The sequence below is a fragment of the Gavia stellata genome, chromosome 2, assembly GCF_030936135.1.
Source record: "Gavia stellata isolate bGavSte3 chromosome 2, bGavSte3.hap2, whole genome shotgun sequence".
NCBI lineage: Eukaryota > Metazoa > Chordata > Aves > Gaviiformes > Gaviidae > Gavia > Gavia stellata.
In genome coordinates this window covers 42,602,465-42,620,135 of record NC_082595.1, presented here as the reverse complement: position 1 = coordinate 42,620,135, position 17,671 = coordinate 42,602,465, and the positions used below count along the sequence as shown (strand labels likewise).

At 41.4% G+C, this 17,671-nt stretch overlaps 1 protein-coding gene across 2 annotated transcripts in view; it reads left to right on the top strand.

Moving 5' to 3' along the window:
• The first annotated feature begins 3,436 nt into the window (after positions 1–3,436).
• RGS17 (regulator of G protein signaling 17) overlaps positions 3,437–17,671 on the top strand; it is a 32,888-nt gene continuing 18,653 nt past the window's right edge. Inside the window, exons 1-2 of one of the 2 annotated variants that reach the window (XM_059835515.1) lie at positions 3,437–3,513; positions 6,149–6,292. In XM_059835515.1, coding sequence (XP_059691498.1) covers positions 3,494–3,513; positions 6,149–6,292 — 164 coding nt within the window. In that variant the 5' untranslated portion in view covers positions 3,437–3,493. Of the gene's footprint in view, positions 3,514–6,148; positions 6,293–17,671 lie in introns of those variants that run through there. The other variant, XM_059835514.1, reaches the window with a different exon arrangement.

The following is a 17,671-nucleotide window of genomic DNA, read 5'->3' as shown; positions in this document are numbered from 1 at the left end:
CATATTACGGCATTCTCTGAAAGTTTTTGCTTAGTGTTTGGAGTTAAAAAGGTATCTTATATACTAAAAATTCAATAAGGCACCTAACTTCTTGGGAAAAAAATAGTATCTCAGGGATATCTGTCACTTTCCCATTGACTGTTTTAGGAAACCAATCAAAATCCTGTAAAGATCACTCTAATTATGCTTAAAAAACTCATTAAAAAAATCAAGGAAGCATTAATGTAACTCTGTTCTTATAAATGTTGAGATTTTCCAAATATGTGGAAAATCTGAAATGATAGTTGGAAGTCTTGAATCCACAGCATACAAAGCCTTCCTCATTGTACATCTATTTCTTATGATGGAGCCTGAATGGGGACTTAAATGGATAGTGTTTACCTTAATGCTTAGGGCTTGAAGGCTTTCAACATCCCTAAACTTAAAAACAATTTTCTTAGGAATCCATGTATCAAGTGAATGCCAGTTAAGACAGTGAAAACATGAAGTATGGTTAAGAGATCAATAGTGCCACATCTGGGGCTGGTATAAGCTAGTATAAGGTTTGAATTTATGTAAGCTACACAGTTGAGGTTTTGGTCCTTTATTGGCAAAGTTAAAGGAAGCAAAGCAATGCAGAAGAGCTGATGTGATAGATCACGAATAAAAAATGTATTTTAAGGTCTAAGTTTCTTGCCTGCACAGTAAATCACCCTCAATATCCTTAAGTCATTGACTGCTCCTTTCTGATGCAAGGTCATCTTTCTTGCCTATTGTAGAAGTCTGAAAAAAGGCAGATTGCTCTAGCTGATTCTGCTCCAATTCTGTCCTGAAAGCTAAGCCATTGTGTGTCCTACCTGCAACAAAAGACAAAATGCCACTTCCCTGCTGTATAAAATGATGGTGTGTGTTTATCCATACCCTTATATGATACCTCTCTTTCAAAACAGCCATTAGGGAATGGCTCCAGAAGATACAATAAAAAATTCTCCATCCCTAATGGAGTTTCAAGATGTTTCTATGACCTCGTAGCTCATGAGTTTCTCCAGGGAATGCCCTCTCAATCTTGAGAGGGGGACAAAAATGCTTACAGGAGGCTCATGTGCAAGGGGAAGCTGCAAAATGGGCAGAGGGGGCTGGATGGGACAGTGCCAAAAGTTCAGATAATTTGCAGGGCCGTAATGACAGACTTTTGAGGCCAGGAAAAAAAAAAAAAAAAAAAAATGCTGCTCTTGCTTCATCAGAGGATCGGCATCAATAGAGCCACTGAAGTGACTGAAATGATGCAGCCTGTGTTTTGTGCCATGTCCAACACCTTGGGAATTTCTGGGGAAAACACTCTAAAACCTTAACACAAGCCCTGCAGGAGGTGGAGAGTCAGGGAGGTGCAACTGTTCAGAAATTACCTTCTTTTTATCTTCTAGAGGCACTCAGTGGAATTTTAAATTACTGTAGTCGGTATTCAATAGGGCTGCCCAGGTATAAATGTAATAAAGCAAACGATTCTTCCATCAGTTATTCCTTTTTGAGCTCTCTTCCCAAGACACTGCTCTGTGCACAAGGGGATTTCTGTAATAATTACCCTTGAGTACCCACTGGAACATGTGGTAATTACACTGTCTAAAGACAGAAATAGATCCTTGTGCCATCGGTTCCAAAACTGACAGGAAGCCTTACTCCAAGTTTCTAAGGGTCTTTTAGTCTTCATATTCTTCTAGCACTGCAAAATTGAAGAAACACACAGGGTTGCACAGACTTTCTTGCTCTGCAACTTATATGAACTACCTGTCTTGTAACTTGTATAATAAACAGTTGCTGTACCCTTGGGTTCCTTTCCTCAGCTGCAGAGTAGGGACAGCAGATGTTCTGCAAAATGAAATCCTTCATGATTACGGAATTGCTCAGAGGGCCATAATACCTACCCACCCCCAAAAGAATGAGTCAGTCAAGCAAACTAGAATACTATTCCTATTTCCTATCAGCACAAATGGAAATCATAACACTGTTAGTAAACCATGCCACCAAATGGAGGCAAAGACTCAGATGCAAAACTGGCAGAAGAAACTTATACCTGTGTTGTGATGGTCTGAGAGATCATATAGAGTACCAAGGAGGAAAATTATTTTATTGGACAAAGGCCCACCTTCACCACATGGTATTTTTGCCAAACTAGAGGGTCTCAGGAAGAATGAAAATGTTGAAAAAGCTAAAAGGCAAACTGAGATCTTGGAGACAGTATGTGCAATTTGTACCACTATCCTAGAAGGTCTGCTCAGTATCAGTTCACAATATTCTACTCTGTCACAGTTATGTACTAACTTTCACACTTAATTACAGAAATGTAATTTATCTCATCAGACTGACTTGCTGAATTAAAGATTCTAAATTTCTTTTTCGTGCCTTGGACCAAGACACCAAATATAAACCCTCTGTCTACAGTTCAGTCTCTAAATATAGCTAAGAATTAAGATATTCCTACTTCTGCATCGTAAATAGTCTAATGGAATCAATTATGGTTTTATGTAGATGAGATCTGGTATTTGCAAATACAACTTGAAACACGAAACCCAAGCAAAATAAGCATGAAACTAAAGTTTCCACCCATCCTACTTCATCCTCAGTAAACATATTATTGTTTTGCATCACAGGGTGCATTTTTCATATTTCTTACAGACTTCAGCTTAGAAGCTCTCCAAGAGAACGTAACACAAGCAGAATAAAAGGGCTGATAACTTTGACTTCAGCCAGTGGTTAAGCCAGATGAGTGAACATCGTTCATGTATTCACTGAGAACATTGTCCCATTGCTTGGATTTTCAGCCTTGTGCTTTCATTGATCAGTGTGCCAGTCACGCCAAGCTAAATAACGGTTTGCATTGTCAGATATAGCAAGGTTCAGAGTGAACACCAACATCAGCTGTGGAAAGGATAGAATTTGAAATGGATTAAATACAACTCTGTCCCACTGTGCCAGTAAGATCTTTGCCCATTATATTTGGAAGCTAAGGACAGTCCCACTACACAGTATCCATGTTATCAACCCATTTCAAAATATGCCCCCTTGCAGCACTTTCCTAACTTTATAATTAATATTTTATCCTCAAGTAGCCAAACATACTGTATCAGGGCTAGAATGCAAACTATCCCTGGAAGTAAGTACACGGGATTTTGGGGAGGTTGCTTTTGTTTTTCTTGCCTTTTTTTTTTTTTTCTTTCAAATACAGCCTAAATAGATAAATATAACTGTACCTGCAATCAAGGACTGCCCTATTCCTCCTCCAAATAATGCACAGTCAGGAAGGGGATGGGTTATGTCCCTCCCCATGCTCCAGAGCAGAGTCAAAGCATAGCAAAGCAAGCAGTCCCACTCTAAAGACTGGCTGGCCTGTGGGTTCTGAGCAGCCTTGGAGGAAACCATGCCTCCTGAAATGCTCTACATTGAAGACCCATGTTTCCTCACAACTCCTGTTGCTGCCACGTACTGCCAGACTTGCAAACCTCTGAAACAGTTGGCCATGGCAGTCCATACCGAAGGGTGAATGCTGGAGAATTTTCAGTGGTAGAGGTTGCTGGGCAGGGTTGAGGACATGAACCACTCCTGTGAAACCACACTTCTGACTCTGCCACCTGGACAAGCCATGTGCTGTGTGTTGGGAATTACAGTCTCAGATTTTACCTTTCTGCAGCTGCACAACTCCCATCTGTTTCACCATCGCTTCCGGCCAGCGTGAGCAGGGACGGAAGGAAGTGGTGCCCACGCTCCCCTCACCTTCCTGACGTCCTGTTTCCTCCCTTGCTCTGGCCCAAGTGCTCACATCTTCCTAAGGTGAATGAGAGTGGGACTTGAACCAAGTTAAATCTAATTTTTTTTTTTTTTTCTTTTCCCCTCTGGATTGATTTTAAATCATGCCTACTCTTTTATCCAGTTCACCAAGTACCTGCACAAATGCTGCTGCCCACACAGAGAAGGGGACAGCTCAGGTGAGGGAATGAGTGACTGTGAGCTGTGCAGGAGAAAAAGGAGAGAGACATTTATTTCAGTGCCAGTGGCAGCTTGTGCTGTGTTAAAGTTATTGCAAAACTACAGCAAAGTCACCAACTGCCATCATCATGTCTGAATGGATAACCTTCATACTGCCCCCTTGTATTTATAGTGCCACAGATTCTAGCCATAGTACATTCTATATACATAGACAAAATTGTGTAAGAAATGCATGACTTTAGGTACACAGGTGGAATGCATGGGATGTTTTCAATCCAAGATTACCCCTACAAATACCTAAATATGGGTAATTTCACTGGTTTCTGAATCTAATGCATTCTGTGGTTTTATACAAATGTTTCTAGAATCTCTATCTTTCTTACCAGAAACAAACATTTCCTGTGAAAATATCTGGCTTTAATTCCTTTAACCATAGTCATTGCACTTGCTGAAGCAAGTACTATTCACAGCATGACACAGCTATCTATGAAAGAATTTAACTGCATCATGTCAGCAGAAGTTCAGCACTGTGATTTAGAGAAAGTGACTCCATACTGTCACTCACTGTCTGAGCTACATATTATGCTGCAACACTTTTCCTTTCCTTCCTATCTATCATAAAAATATGGGCAGTTTTTCAATTATGTCAAAGTATCCCTTGTTAACAACAGGTGTTTACATTTGATAAAAAATGGTGTGGTTTTTTTTAGTATGTCGTTTTAATCTTCAGGAGTTCAGCAACTATAAAACATAAGAAGTAACATCAATAGCAGAAGCAGGTGCCCTCACCACAGGTAGTTAAATGGTTCTTCATTGCTTGATTTGACCAAACACTTCAGAAATTACTTGATTCTACTCAGTGACAGCGTGCATGGAAAAGTCAGCTATGCAAGAAGCTGGAATAACCACCAACCTTGAGTTTTGCAGCATGAGTTTGAGTTCTGAAGCTTAGTATCCTTGCAACATGTTGTTGTGTATAGTCTATAAGGACACTATTACAGAAGAACTACTTCAGGAGTTTTAGCAACCATGTAAATGCAAACTCCCACAGCTGCTGCTTGAATGCATGTAGATGGAGTAGCGCATTTCTCCGTTGTCTGTGCATGATGTATCCAGGTGGCAAATCAGCCAGAGCCTGCCTTTCCCCAGCACTCCTGGCTGCAGCAGGATGCCCTGGGGGTGTGGAGCAGAGCGCATGCTGGTCATACCAGACCATCTTCTACCCGCTTCTGTTTTGAACTGGACTCCTCCCCACAGTAATCTGTACTTTTTCAAAGGCAAAAGTACTAAATTTATTCTAATATATATGCGCTTGTAATAGCCATTACTCTGGGAAACTTATAGTGGTTGTACAAAGATGATGTGAACCATTAGAAGGATCCTGACATCTAAACCTTCCTAAATAGCATAATTTAGCAATAAATGTTTTAACTCCTTTTGAAAACTAAGTAATGCATGGAATATTACTTCCAGATGCATATTGCAAGTCACTGGAAAGAAAAATACCTTGGCCTAATAAAACCGAGGAAAGGCTGGCAATGAGCAAGAGAAAATCTTCTGTAACCAGAAAATAGTCCCAAAGTTGGAAAGTTGGAAATGCATATTTATTATTCATTTTGTTTACAGAGAAGAACTCTTAAGTAGCAACCTCCCAGTTATGACACTTAAAATAATCTCGGCTCTTAACAGACAGCTATTAGTGACTGTGATATAAGATCACTTATATCAGTTTCACTGGTCCAGCATTAACCAGAGAAGTCAAAAAGTAAAAAAGATCCGTTTCCAGCTCATGTTTAAAGTGAATAACCATCCTGCTGTTTTTTAGTACAATGGAAAGAGCTGTGATAGTCATATGGTAAGGAACAACTCAGTCTCTACCAAGTGCTACACGGGCTGTGTAGCTTGCTGTTCGAAAGGGTAATAAACAGTCCATTTAGTCCGGCCAAAGCGATAAGAATAGACGTGATTCAACGGCACGGTAGTGTAAGCGTGTCACTAAAATACGGTCTTCTGGAAACTGCTTTTAACACAATAGAACTATTACTTGGCCAGCACAGTTGATGGCCATGTGCTTTCGTTGCCACGAGCTGTGAGAATAAGTAGAATCAGAGATTGCTGTAGGAATGTGAATGTACTTTATGACGGTCTGTAGTAATTCTGTACATCTCTTATGTCTGTGTTCTTATAGCCACTTGGGCACTGAAGTAGCTGAAATGAGAAAGAGGCAGCAGTCACAAAATGAAGGAACATCAGCTGTGTCTCAAGCACCTGGAAACCAAAGGCCCAACAACACATGTTGCTTTTGTTGGTGCTGTTGCTGCAGCTGTTCATGGTATGTCCTGTAGTATGTTTGGTTCCATATCCACCACCGGTAAACGATGAGAATGGAAAGTGCCAAGCAGTGGGAACATGCTAACTTCTGGGAGAGGATTTCTGCCAAGAGGCACAATTTAACATTTCACTTGAAAATTTGATTAAACAATTCCCTGATTTGGTTGGACATCTTGTGAGGGGGAAGAGGAGAGAATAGTAAATCCAAGCTATATTTACTCTATTTAAACCATAACTAAATGAGGAAATCTCAGTTGTAAAACTAGTGTGTGTGAATGAGAGATTTGATACTGAACATTTTATAATTTGCATTCAAAACATTTTTTTTTCTCCTTGTACTTTTGGTATTGCAGTTCTCTGCATTCAGGAGGGTAAAAGGGAGATGGTCATAAATGTGCATATATGGTGACCTGTTTTACTACTTAGTTGTGGAATAATATATATTCTGTAGACCTGAAAACACAAGCCTTAAATTCCACTTTATATTTTAACTGGTGTGGCATAATTTTAGTGGAAAAAAGGCTCAAAAATTGTGGCTGCTTGTGTCTTCCTAAACAAAGAGTTCACTTGGAAAGTCAAAGAATTAAAGCCAGTTTCAGAAATCACTTTAAATTCTCAGTGTCTTGAGATGCATCAGGTCTTTAACTCTTATTTTCATGAACATAGTGTTGAAATATAAAGTAATTGACAAGCAGTACTGTTTGGAGCCTGTGCCTCCTGTTACATACACAGTTCAGTCTTTTTGGAGTGACCATTCCTCTGTGTTATTTTCACTTGAATCAGCCATCTGGCCCCAATCTAAAATCTAAGGCTATTTGCCCCCCATATATTTAAAAACACATACCAGCATGGATGCACCAGGCATCAAATGCAACAGCTTTTTCCAAGATGCCACATCCTGGAGGCAGTACCAGGGTGGACCTGCCTTGGCTGTTACTTCCAATTTCACCTGGAGGCAGAGGATATTTGGAGCAAGGATGAGCGAGAGCTCATGCTTTTACAAAGTTATTTTGCAATGTGTTCAATCCATACAGCAAAGAGGTGGAAGTGTATTAAATGGGAAGAAAAGGGAGGATCTTTTGCTGCTGTTCTCTCTGCTTTGTGACAAGGGCACAATGTAAGATCAGCTATACTGTTACAGACCAGAGGTTCATTTAGCTCAGTATCCTATTTCAGAAAGTGACTTGTAGCGGATGCCACAAGGCAAGGATAAAACAAGTGGACATGCACCTCCTCAACCTACCCACAGCAAAACTCCTCACAACTTCCAGCAATCTGCAACTTAGGGACTTCCCGGCCCAGAGGTTATTTCTGTGTGTTTTATAGCCCATGATGGAATTTTCTTTCATTAATTTGTCAAACCATTTTCTGAAGCGACTTCCTGAACTCATCTAAACTTTTGGCATCCAGAGTTTCCCATAGCAATAAATTCTACAATGGACCTGTGCACTCTGTGAACTATTATTCCCTTTTATTTGTTTTAACCTACTAGATGCTAATTTCATTTGATGCCTCCTTGTTCTTATGATTGTGAAGAACAGTGACTAATTATCCCCAGGATGATCAAGATTTTATAGAACTCTCTCATATCCCACTTCAGCTGTCTTTTCTTCCATAGTCTTCTCTATTTTAATCTCTGTGATACAGAAACTGACCCCAACCATGGTTTATCCTTATCTTTCTTCTATCTATCCACCTACCTTGTGTCTTTCTGTGTACCTTTCCTATTCTACTATCTCCTGTCTGAGATGTGTGACTACATCTGTTGTAGTAAAGACATGGGTGCACCATGTTTTGTGTTTGCTCTTGATTTTTTATTAGTAACTCCTAGCACTCTGCTTGCTTTTTAACAACCCCTGAGATGATGTTTTCATAGAATTATCCACCATGACTACACCATCTCTTTACTGAATGGAAATAAAGCCCATCATTGTGCATGTACAGCTGGGGCTGGCTTTTGCCTTGCATACTGGAACATGAATGGCCATGAAAGTATCAGTCTAATTTCTAAAACTTAAAGACAACTGATTTTATTTTTTAAGCATGCTATAGCTCAAAAAGTCATATTTGACAACTATGCTCTATTTTGAAGCTTTCATGAGCTTTGTGACCTTTGGAGTGCCTCCACTCCTTAGAATGCAATACCATTATATATTTGAACAGCTTATGCATATTAAATCTAAATTAGAGCAATAATTGCTTTAAAATGTAGGCTGTCCTTTCAGCTGCTTCAGTAATTGCTTTTGCTGTTAATGTCTTCTCTTTTGGGGTTTTTGGGGGGTTGAGATTTTTTTGGTAAAGTAGATTCGACTGAGCATGGAAAAATCCTGTGAATTTAAGCTAGTTTTCAGGATTAAATCAAAGAATGGGTCAGAGGGGATAGTGACATCACTTGCATTTTCTAAAATCAAAAAGGTAGAACAGATCTTTTCCAGCTCTATCTTCTGTGATTCCATAGTAGAAACTCCATTAGAGAAGAGATGGGACAAAACTTTGAAAAAGGCAATATGAAATGTTTCAGAATGTCAGTTAAAACGAAGTAATTGGTTCTGGTGCCAAATTTGTTTGGTAAATTTGAACTGTTCAGGTAGAGTACGGATTACCATTCTTGCCTCACTTCTGTATCCTAAAAAACTACAGAAATAATTAAAAACCCCCAAACTTTACTAGTCACTCATTATATAGGAGATTCTAGGTAGGTAATTCTCTAGGGTAGTTCTCTGTAATAGGAAAGCCTAACTGATAATTGTAACAGGTTCTCAGGAGCTAATGTAATTACAAGATTTCCCTAGTTCTACAGGTCTCTGTATTTGAATAACGTGAATTTCTCAAGAGATACCTGTCTGGAAATGTTGCTGGGTTCATTAATGGTGATGACAATGCTTTAACTGTCAATATCAAGATTAGGAGACTTTTCTTCTGTTATTCCACCAGCCTGTGTGACTGAGGACAGCTCTTATACGACTAACATCTTAGTGCCTCAACTTCCTTACCATTCATAGAAATCAGGGGGAAGGGAGCTATGTGCAGCTTTCAGTAAGAAGCTTTCACTTTTATCTGTTTGAAGAGTTAGTTCAATAGTTCATATATCCATACAAATCATTAGAATTCTAAAAATATCTTTTGTGAATCATGTGGTGTTTGTTTTCTTCTGTTCCACCCTGTGTTAAAATCAGAATAGGCATTAAGTCTTCTGTTTGCATAACAGCATAGGCAAATATTGACACCTTTGTTTGGGGAAATAGAGACTTGTTGCCTAATAGAGACTTGTTAACAGCAGAAAGTTAGATCAAAAAATTATCCAGTACATCTTATTACAAACTTCTTTTTTCTCTAACAATTCCTTCTTAGAGGTAACAAATATTTGGAGTACTTCTCCACTGTTGCGGGATAACCTTGGTAGGCAGCTCAGCCCCACGCAGCTGCTCGCTCACTCCTGCCCAGTGGGATGGGGAAGAGAATCAGAAGGGTAAAAGTGACAAAACTCATAGGTTGAGATAAAGACAGTTTAATAGATAAAGCAAAGTTGTGTGCACAAGCAAAGCAAAATAAGGAATTCATTCACTGCTTCCCATCGGCAGGCAGGTGTTCAGCCACTTCCAGGAAAGCAGGGCTCCATCACGCGTAACGGTTACTTGGGAAGACACACACTACAGCTCTGAACCTCCCTCCTTCCTCCTTCTTCCCCAGCTTTTATTGCTGAACACGATGACATATGGTGTGGACTATCCCTTTGGTCAGTTGGGGTCAGCTGTCCCAGCTGTGGGCCCTCCCAACTTCTTGTGCACCCCCATCCTGCTCGCTGACAGGGCAGTATGAGAAACAGAGAAATCCTTGATGCTGTGTAAGCACTGTTCAGCAACAGCTAAAACACTGATGTGTTATCAACACTGTTCTGGTCACAAGTCCAAAACACGGCACCATATGGGCTGCTATGAAGAAAATTAACTCCATCCCAGCCAGACCTGGTACATCTATTGGCACTGATAACTGTCAGAACAGCAAATTGTTCAGTTTACAAAGACAAAGCAGGGCTGATTACCAATGTTTGCTCAGATTGGAAAAGATAGAGATAAACAGGCTCCTTAAGTTGGCCATTTTATTGTAATAGGTATAGTCAGTATGTTGCCCACCTAGCTTAAGCCCGGAACTGGTGCCTGAGCGGTGGACTGAGACCTAGAGGAAGCAGTCCTCCTCAGTGGAGAAAAGTGCTTCTGAAGTTCCCAAAAGGAACAGCTTGTCCACCTACCACAGAGGCAGATGATTTATCCCTCTGGAGATCTTCTGTAGGACCTTCCTCTCTCCACTGACCAGATACAGACCTTAGGTGCTTACTTCAGGAAGACTGCCTCACTAAAGCATCTAACAGATAAGTACTAGTCAGGTACCTGAAGTGCTGGACTGAATCTCACCCTGTGTCCTAAGCTTCCACAAAACACCATTCCCGTAGAGGACAGAAGAAAAGGCTCCCTTACTAGGTGTAATTTCAATGACTTGGGTAGCCTGAGAGTTGCAAAATTTGCAGTAAGACTCCTAACTTGACAGTCTATAAGTTCCTCAGTTACACTTTCTCCAGAGAGCTCCACATTCAGTATTTAGTGCTATGGCTTTACAGTTTTGAGCTCAGCTTGGCAAGGTAAGGGTAGAAGCCTGCATTTCACCTCCCCAACCTTATTTAGCAATCCGTTACCCCAGCTTCCTGAGCAGACATGAAGTCAGTCATTCTCTTGCAAACACTTGTAAATCACATTCTTCAAAAAAATTCTCAAGACACTAGCACAGGGAGGTTGGCTATTCTGCTGATTTTATTTTGCTTCCTCTTTTGTCTCCCACCCAGAGCAGGAGTCATATCTTTTTATCCTCTCTTCCTTTCATAAGGTGCTCAGTGAATTTTAAAGCTGTGGGACACTCTGATACCTGATAATCCCTCTCCTTTTACCACACACGGAAGGCTCAGAAGGCATCTAACATCTGCCCTGCAAGAAGCCTTAGCAGTACAGGACTCTGGGGGACATGAAAAGGCTTCCAGGGGACAAGTGAAGATGATCACACAACTTCACTTGGTTCTGTAGCTTGATTCAAATGTGTGAGCTGGAAGGCCTTTACCTTAAAGGGAACCATTAAAACAACTGCTGAAGATTCCTGTGGAAGAGGGAAAGGGACTCACATGTCCAGCAGCTCCAAGCTGTGCCCTGTACAAAAGCTATGCCTGCCATTTGATTTCTTGTGACCTTTCCATGAGTGGTTTCCCACACCCAACAGGTGCCAAGGAAGATAGGGTATTTGCCAGCTTGGAAGTACACAAGAGTTGCTCGTGGCAAGAAACGTCTCTCCTCCAGTTCTTATAACTTGCTTATGACTGCTGTGAGTTACGGCTGAAACTTCTTCCTCATGACCTTGTTACACAAATATTTTTCTTTATTAAAAGGGAACATTTTCCTTGCATGGGTTTAGCAGTTGACTTGGGCTTACAAGATGATATTTCTGTCACTTGTGCCATGAACATGAGATGACAGGTACCGTTCTAAGGACAATTTTAAATTTATTTTTTTTTTCTCTGCGGGGTTCAACGTTGTCCTCCTCCTAACAAACGGATAGTGTGCATGGTACTCTAAATGAAAAAACAAACCAAAACAGATTTTTTTGCATTTCCCCCCTCTCTAGTACTTCCAGATGAATAATTTTTTCCTGGCATATTCAGTGTTAGTTTGCCATCGAAAAATTGTGTCTAAGCTTTGCATGACTCTACACAAGATAATCCCCAGGGGTTAGAGTCATGGCTGCTTTATCTTATTGAACTATGGTAGAAAGTTGGGAGGAGAGAGAAGCAAAGAAAGGATGGAAACAAAAAACAGTTTGATGCAATAAATTATAGCCACATGTTCTGAAATATGTAGAAAACAAAATCCATATTCTGCTTCCCATGCCTGTCTGCAGCAGAACTGTTATATTAGGAGTAGACTAGAGTGGGCTGGTACAAAAAGAGTCACCCAGGCTCCAGGATTTTGTTAAAGCTTTCAGCAAGGAAAGAAAAACTATCTTTGAAACAAAAGCACTCATTTTGAAAAATATTTTTTGCTTTCAATTTTATTTTTTTTATAAAGCTAATTTTTTAATTCTTCTTTTCCTCCCTGAACACATAGGACAACACATCTCAAACAGATGTACTCAACTCTCTGCATTTTACCTTTTCAAAACATCACATCTGAGAAAAGCAAATATGGAAAAGTGCATTGCGAATTATTGTACTCTAGTGCAGAATACAGAAGTGCAGGCTACTGTACTCTAGTCTACTGAAATAGAAGCTGATATTTTAAAAAATATTTAATGGAAAAAGATGTTCCATTCTGAGCCTTTTTGTACTTTACAACATCACAGGACTTCCTTACATTTTTATCATTTGCTGTTGCAGAGATCAAAGATGAAAACATTCCCTCTCTTTCCTGGAGAATAATTTATTCTGAGGGATAGTAGGCTTAGCTAGCATGGGAACTTGTGCTGTATGCATCTGTGGGCCAGTATCATCTGTATCATCACAGTGCAATGGGCAGCACTGGTGCTTTCTTAGGAAAGGAGCACCGCTTCTTCTGACAGGTAGAATTTAAAGCTGGATAAAATCCATTATGTGACCTGTCACACAAGCTACCGAATGTGATATTCTAGCAAACCAGTCTTAAATCACCTTGTCTTTAAGGCCATGTATCCTCAGTGCTGGGGCCATGAGAGAAAGCTTCCTGGCAGACATTCCTGTTGACACTGGAATGCACCATGGGGTGAGTGTGGAGTAAGGATTTAAATACTTAGTCCTCAGAATTGGGCCTCTCAAGGTTCCCTGAGCTACTTAAAATAAGAAATTTAAATTCTCAGCATTTGGAAAAACAAGCATAAGACACTCTGAAAATAAACAGCTTGTCAAATATTTTTTTTCATATTTTTTTAAGTTATGTTAACAGTACCTGTGAAATAATACCCAAGTAAAGCATTTCTTTTCCCTTTAAAGCAAAAGAAAGGGATGATCTCTAAAGGTAAATGGATCAGAGGGCAGAAGTATGTCTTTCTAATGGGTATCATATTTAATAGGTTCACTCTGCTTTATAATTCAGACAGGGCAAGTGATTTTGCTGGCGTTTTATTGATGTTTAGGTCCTCAAGGCAGGCTGGGGACAGGTGGCTTTGTGCATGCTTGTTTACACAACTCTCCCAGGGCATCACAGCCTGACTTGCAAACCTCTGGGCTTGCACCCTTCTGTGACACTGGGCCAGATTGTCAGTGTTAGCCTAATAATTCCTGGAAGTGTGCTCTCTCTTCGAGCCAGAACACAAATATACCTCAGATGTGATTCAATACATGGCTTACCACAGAGCTCCAGAGGTAGCAAGTGAAGGGAGCTTTGACCACTTCCTGCACCTTCCTGTGAAGCAGATGTGAAACGCTAACGTTTGAAAGAGGGGAGCAGATTTCTTCCATATAAATGATGCCACAAGGTGCAAAGTTATGCTAGATGAGGTCTCAGGTATGCTAACTGCAGCGAACTACTACTCCATAATTTTTCCTGCATCTATTTCTAAAATCACAGAATCACAGAATCATGGAATCACTAAGGTTGGAAAAGACCTGTAAGATCATCAAGTCCAACTATCAACTAACACCACCATGCCCATTAAACCACGTCCCATAATGCCTCGTCCACACGTTCCTTAAAAACCTCCAGAGATGGTGACTCCACGACTTCCCTGGGCAGCTTATTCCAGTGTTTGAGCACTCTCTCAGTAAAGAAATTTTTCCTAATATCCAATCTAAACCTCCCCTGGCACAACCTGAGGCCATTTCCTCTTGTCCTGTCGCTTGTCACTTGGGAGAAGAGACCAACACCCACCTCTCTGCAACCCCCTCTCAGGTAGTTGTAGAGAGCAATAAGGTCTCCCCTCAGCTTCCTCTTCTCCAGACTGAACAACCCCAGTTCCCTCAGACACTCCTCATAAGACTGGTGCTCCAGACCCCTCACCAGCTTCATCGCCCTTCTCTGGACACGCTCCAGCACCTCAATGTCCTTCTTGTAGTGAGGGGCCCAAAACTGAACACAGGATTTGAGGTGCGGCCTCACCAGCGCCAAGTACAGGGGCATGATCACCTCCCTGCTCCTGCTGGCCACACCATTTCTGATACAAGCCAGGATGCCGTTGGCCTTCTTGGCCACCTGGGCACACTGCTGGCTCATATTCAGCCGGCTGTCAACCAACACCCCCAGGTCCTTTTCTGCAGGGCAGCTTTCCAGCCACTTTTCCCCAAGCCTGTAGCATTGCCTGGGGTTGTTGCGACCCAAGTGCAGGACCCGGCACTTGGCCTTGTTGAACCTCATACAATTTGCCCAAGACCTCTGACCATCACTTCTCCCACCAGTCCTTCTCTGGTCGTAAACAGCAGGTCAAGCAGGGCACCTCCCCTGGTAGGCTCCCTTACCAGCTGTGTCAGGAAGTTATCTTCCACACACTCCAGGAACCTCCAGGACTGTTTCCTCTCTGCTCTATTATATTTCCAGCAGACATCTGGTAAGTTGAAGTCCCCCACAAGAACAAGGGCTTGCGACTGTGAGACTTCTGCCAGTCGATTGTAGAACGCTTCGTCGGCTTCTTCGTCCTGGTTGGGTGGTCTATAACAGACACCCAGCAGGATATCCGCCTTGTTAGCCTTCCCCCTCATCCCTACCCATAAGCATTCAACCTTGTCATCACAATCGTTGAGCTCTATACCATCAAAATACTCCCTAACATACAGAGCCACCCCACCGCCTCTCCTTCCTTACCTATCCCTCCTGAAGAGCTTGTAGCCATCCATTGCAGCACTCCAGTCATGCGAGTCGTCCCACCGTGTTTCTGTGATGGCGACTACGTCATAGCTGTCCTGCTGCACAATGGCTTCCAGCTCCTCCTGTTTGCTGCCCATGCTGTGTGCATTGGAGTAGATGCACCTGAGCTGGGCTATCGATTTCGCCCCCAACATCGGCACGCCACCCTTAGGCTCATCTCTAGGCAGCCTGGTTTCATCCCCTTCCCCCTTCGAATCTAGTTTAAAGCCCTCTCGACGAGGCCCGCCAACTCATAAGCGAGAATCCTTTTCCCCCCTTGACGATAGAGTAAGAGTAAGACGATAGAATAAGATGCAAATGCAGGATATCAAAATGTTACCGGCAAACCAAAAGGACTATAGAAACAAAATTTACAAAAAGCAAAATTTAATGTAAAAATAGCTAGAGGAAGCTTAAAGTTAACCTGTTAAATCTTGTGAGAGCCTGCCTTGGTCACTGTGGAGCGCTGATTTAAATTAATAAAATATGTCTCATCTCCCCTCATCAAAAGCAGCCCAGAAATCCCTATTTCCAAGCTCATCCACCACCTTTTGTCTTCCTCCTTTCTTCTTCTCAACCCCCTGCCACCTACCTCCAAAGCCCTGTGGAAGCACATGGTCTTGTGCAGCCTTGGAGCACGGGCAGGAACTGTGAGCCACCAGCTCCCACAGCAGCGATGGGTTTCTACAGGTCATTTGCCATGCAGAAGCAGCTTCAGTGCAGTTCATTGCTTTGCGGGACGTGCAAAGTAAATCAAAATCATGCAGTTCTCTAGGAGGAAGCTGTAAGCTACACACTGCATTTATTTCAGCAAGTGTCTGCAAAGGGGTAGTCACTAAGGTGCAGCTGGCCTACCATGAAGTCATGGTGGAAGCACAAAGATACACAAGACACTACACAGATGTTCAGCATATATAAAACATCTTAAATTAATTTTCAGCCAAGAACTCTGGTTTGAAAAAATCTTTAACACTGTAAACTGAGTCTGTCTGCATGTAAACTGATAAATGTTTCTATTTTCAAAGGTATGAGGTAAACTTGTTCCTCCCCATAATAAAATAAAAGTCTAATGCAAAGAGTGGGGCAATAGCTTCTTATGCAGCTGGTCTGTTAGCTTTGATCACAAGCCAGTGGTAGAATCTTCATTAACATCAAAACCAGCCCTGGGCTCTCTGGGCCAAGCTTTCCTAATGTCAGGATTTTATTCTTAATATTTTAAACTTTGAAAGTTCATTTAATTTTGAGGAACTGAAATTTTTACCTATCTCTGATAACACAAGCAGGTTAGAGAATGGGTAGAACATAATATATTAGCAAATTTTTACTAAATGTTTCTGAAGCTTAACAAACCAAATGCATACATTTCTCTGTGTATAATACTACTAAGATAAAAAACCCTTATCAGTCTAACTGCAGAAAATAGTCCTATTTCAAGCAAACAATTCTGTAAAGAAAATTGGAATGCAAAAAAAAAATAAAATCAGAACTGCAATCCTCCTAAATTGAAGAATAAATACATGCTCAGAGGGGATTTGGGATTACACAAGGCTCATTCTAATTCAGCTGCGCATAAGATGCTGACAGTAGCTCCTTAGAAAGAGACAGCAGACTAAATCTATTTAACTTTAGAAAATGATCTTGATTCTGCCCTGGCGCAGCATACAGAGTGTATTCAGGGACAGCTGCTCTTGAGGAGACTAGAGGGAGAGAAGGCAATGGCAGAATCACCTCCACTGGGGTAAAACAGCTTCGTGTCTCCTCAGAGGCTGTTTAAGAGATGAATTGCTTCAGAGCATCAGCATCTTGGCTCTCCTTCACCACTCGTGCCCGTTTCCCGCCTGCCTGTGCCAAAATGCTGTTCAGCTTGGTGTCTGCGGAACAGTGGCTAAAGGAAGATTCGTAATGTCATGACAGATTTTCTGTCATCAGTACACAGCTTGACTGTTGCTGTGGAAAAAAAACCCCAAAAAACGAAGAGTGCTGAGGATGCCCGAGTCCAGTTTACGCTGTGATTTTCAGCTGTTAGGAGTTTGGAGCCTTTGAAATCTCCCCCGATAGGGTTTGGGCTGTTTTTTTGTTTCCTTATTGCAAATTTGACAATTACGTGTTTATACAAAGATGTGTTAACTCACAGCAGTCTGTGGAAAACCACAGAAATGGAGAAGTGTGTGAAAGGTCAAAACAGGTCTGAGATCAAAATACAAGCTGAAGTAAGGCATGTTGATAGATGGTGTCATCTTAAAGGTGCCACGGTGGCCTTGCAAATCCTCTGAACTTTATTCATGGTGGAGTATAATAAAAACTTAAATATTTAACATGCAAAAACACCAACAAAAAATCTTATCCAAATTAAACACGCTGGCTGTGTCTATACTAGCAAATTAAGCAGGGCTGGGGTCTAACATGGGCTCAAGCAATCAGCAGTACAGTTAAATTGTTAGCAAGTGTTAACTCCCTGGCAGAGTTTTTGCCAGTGCCAAAGCGCACAGTCTCAGGCAATGACCTGTCACAGGTGCAGAAATCCTGTTTTGGGT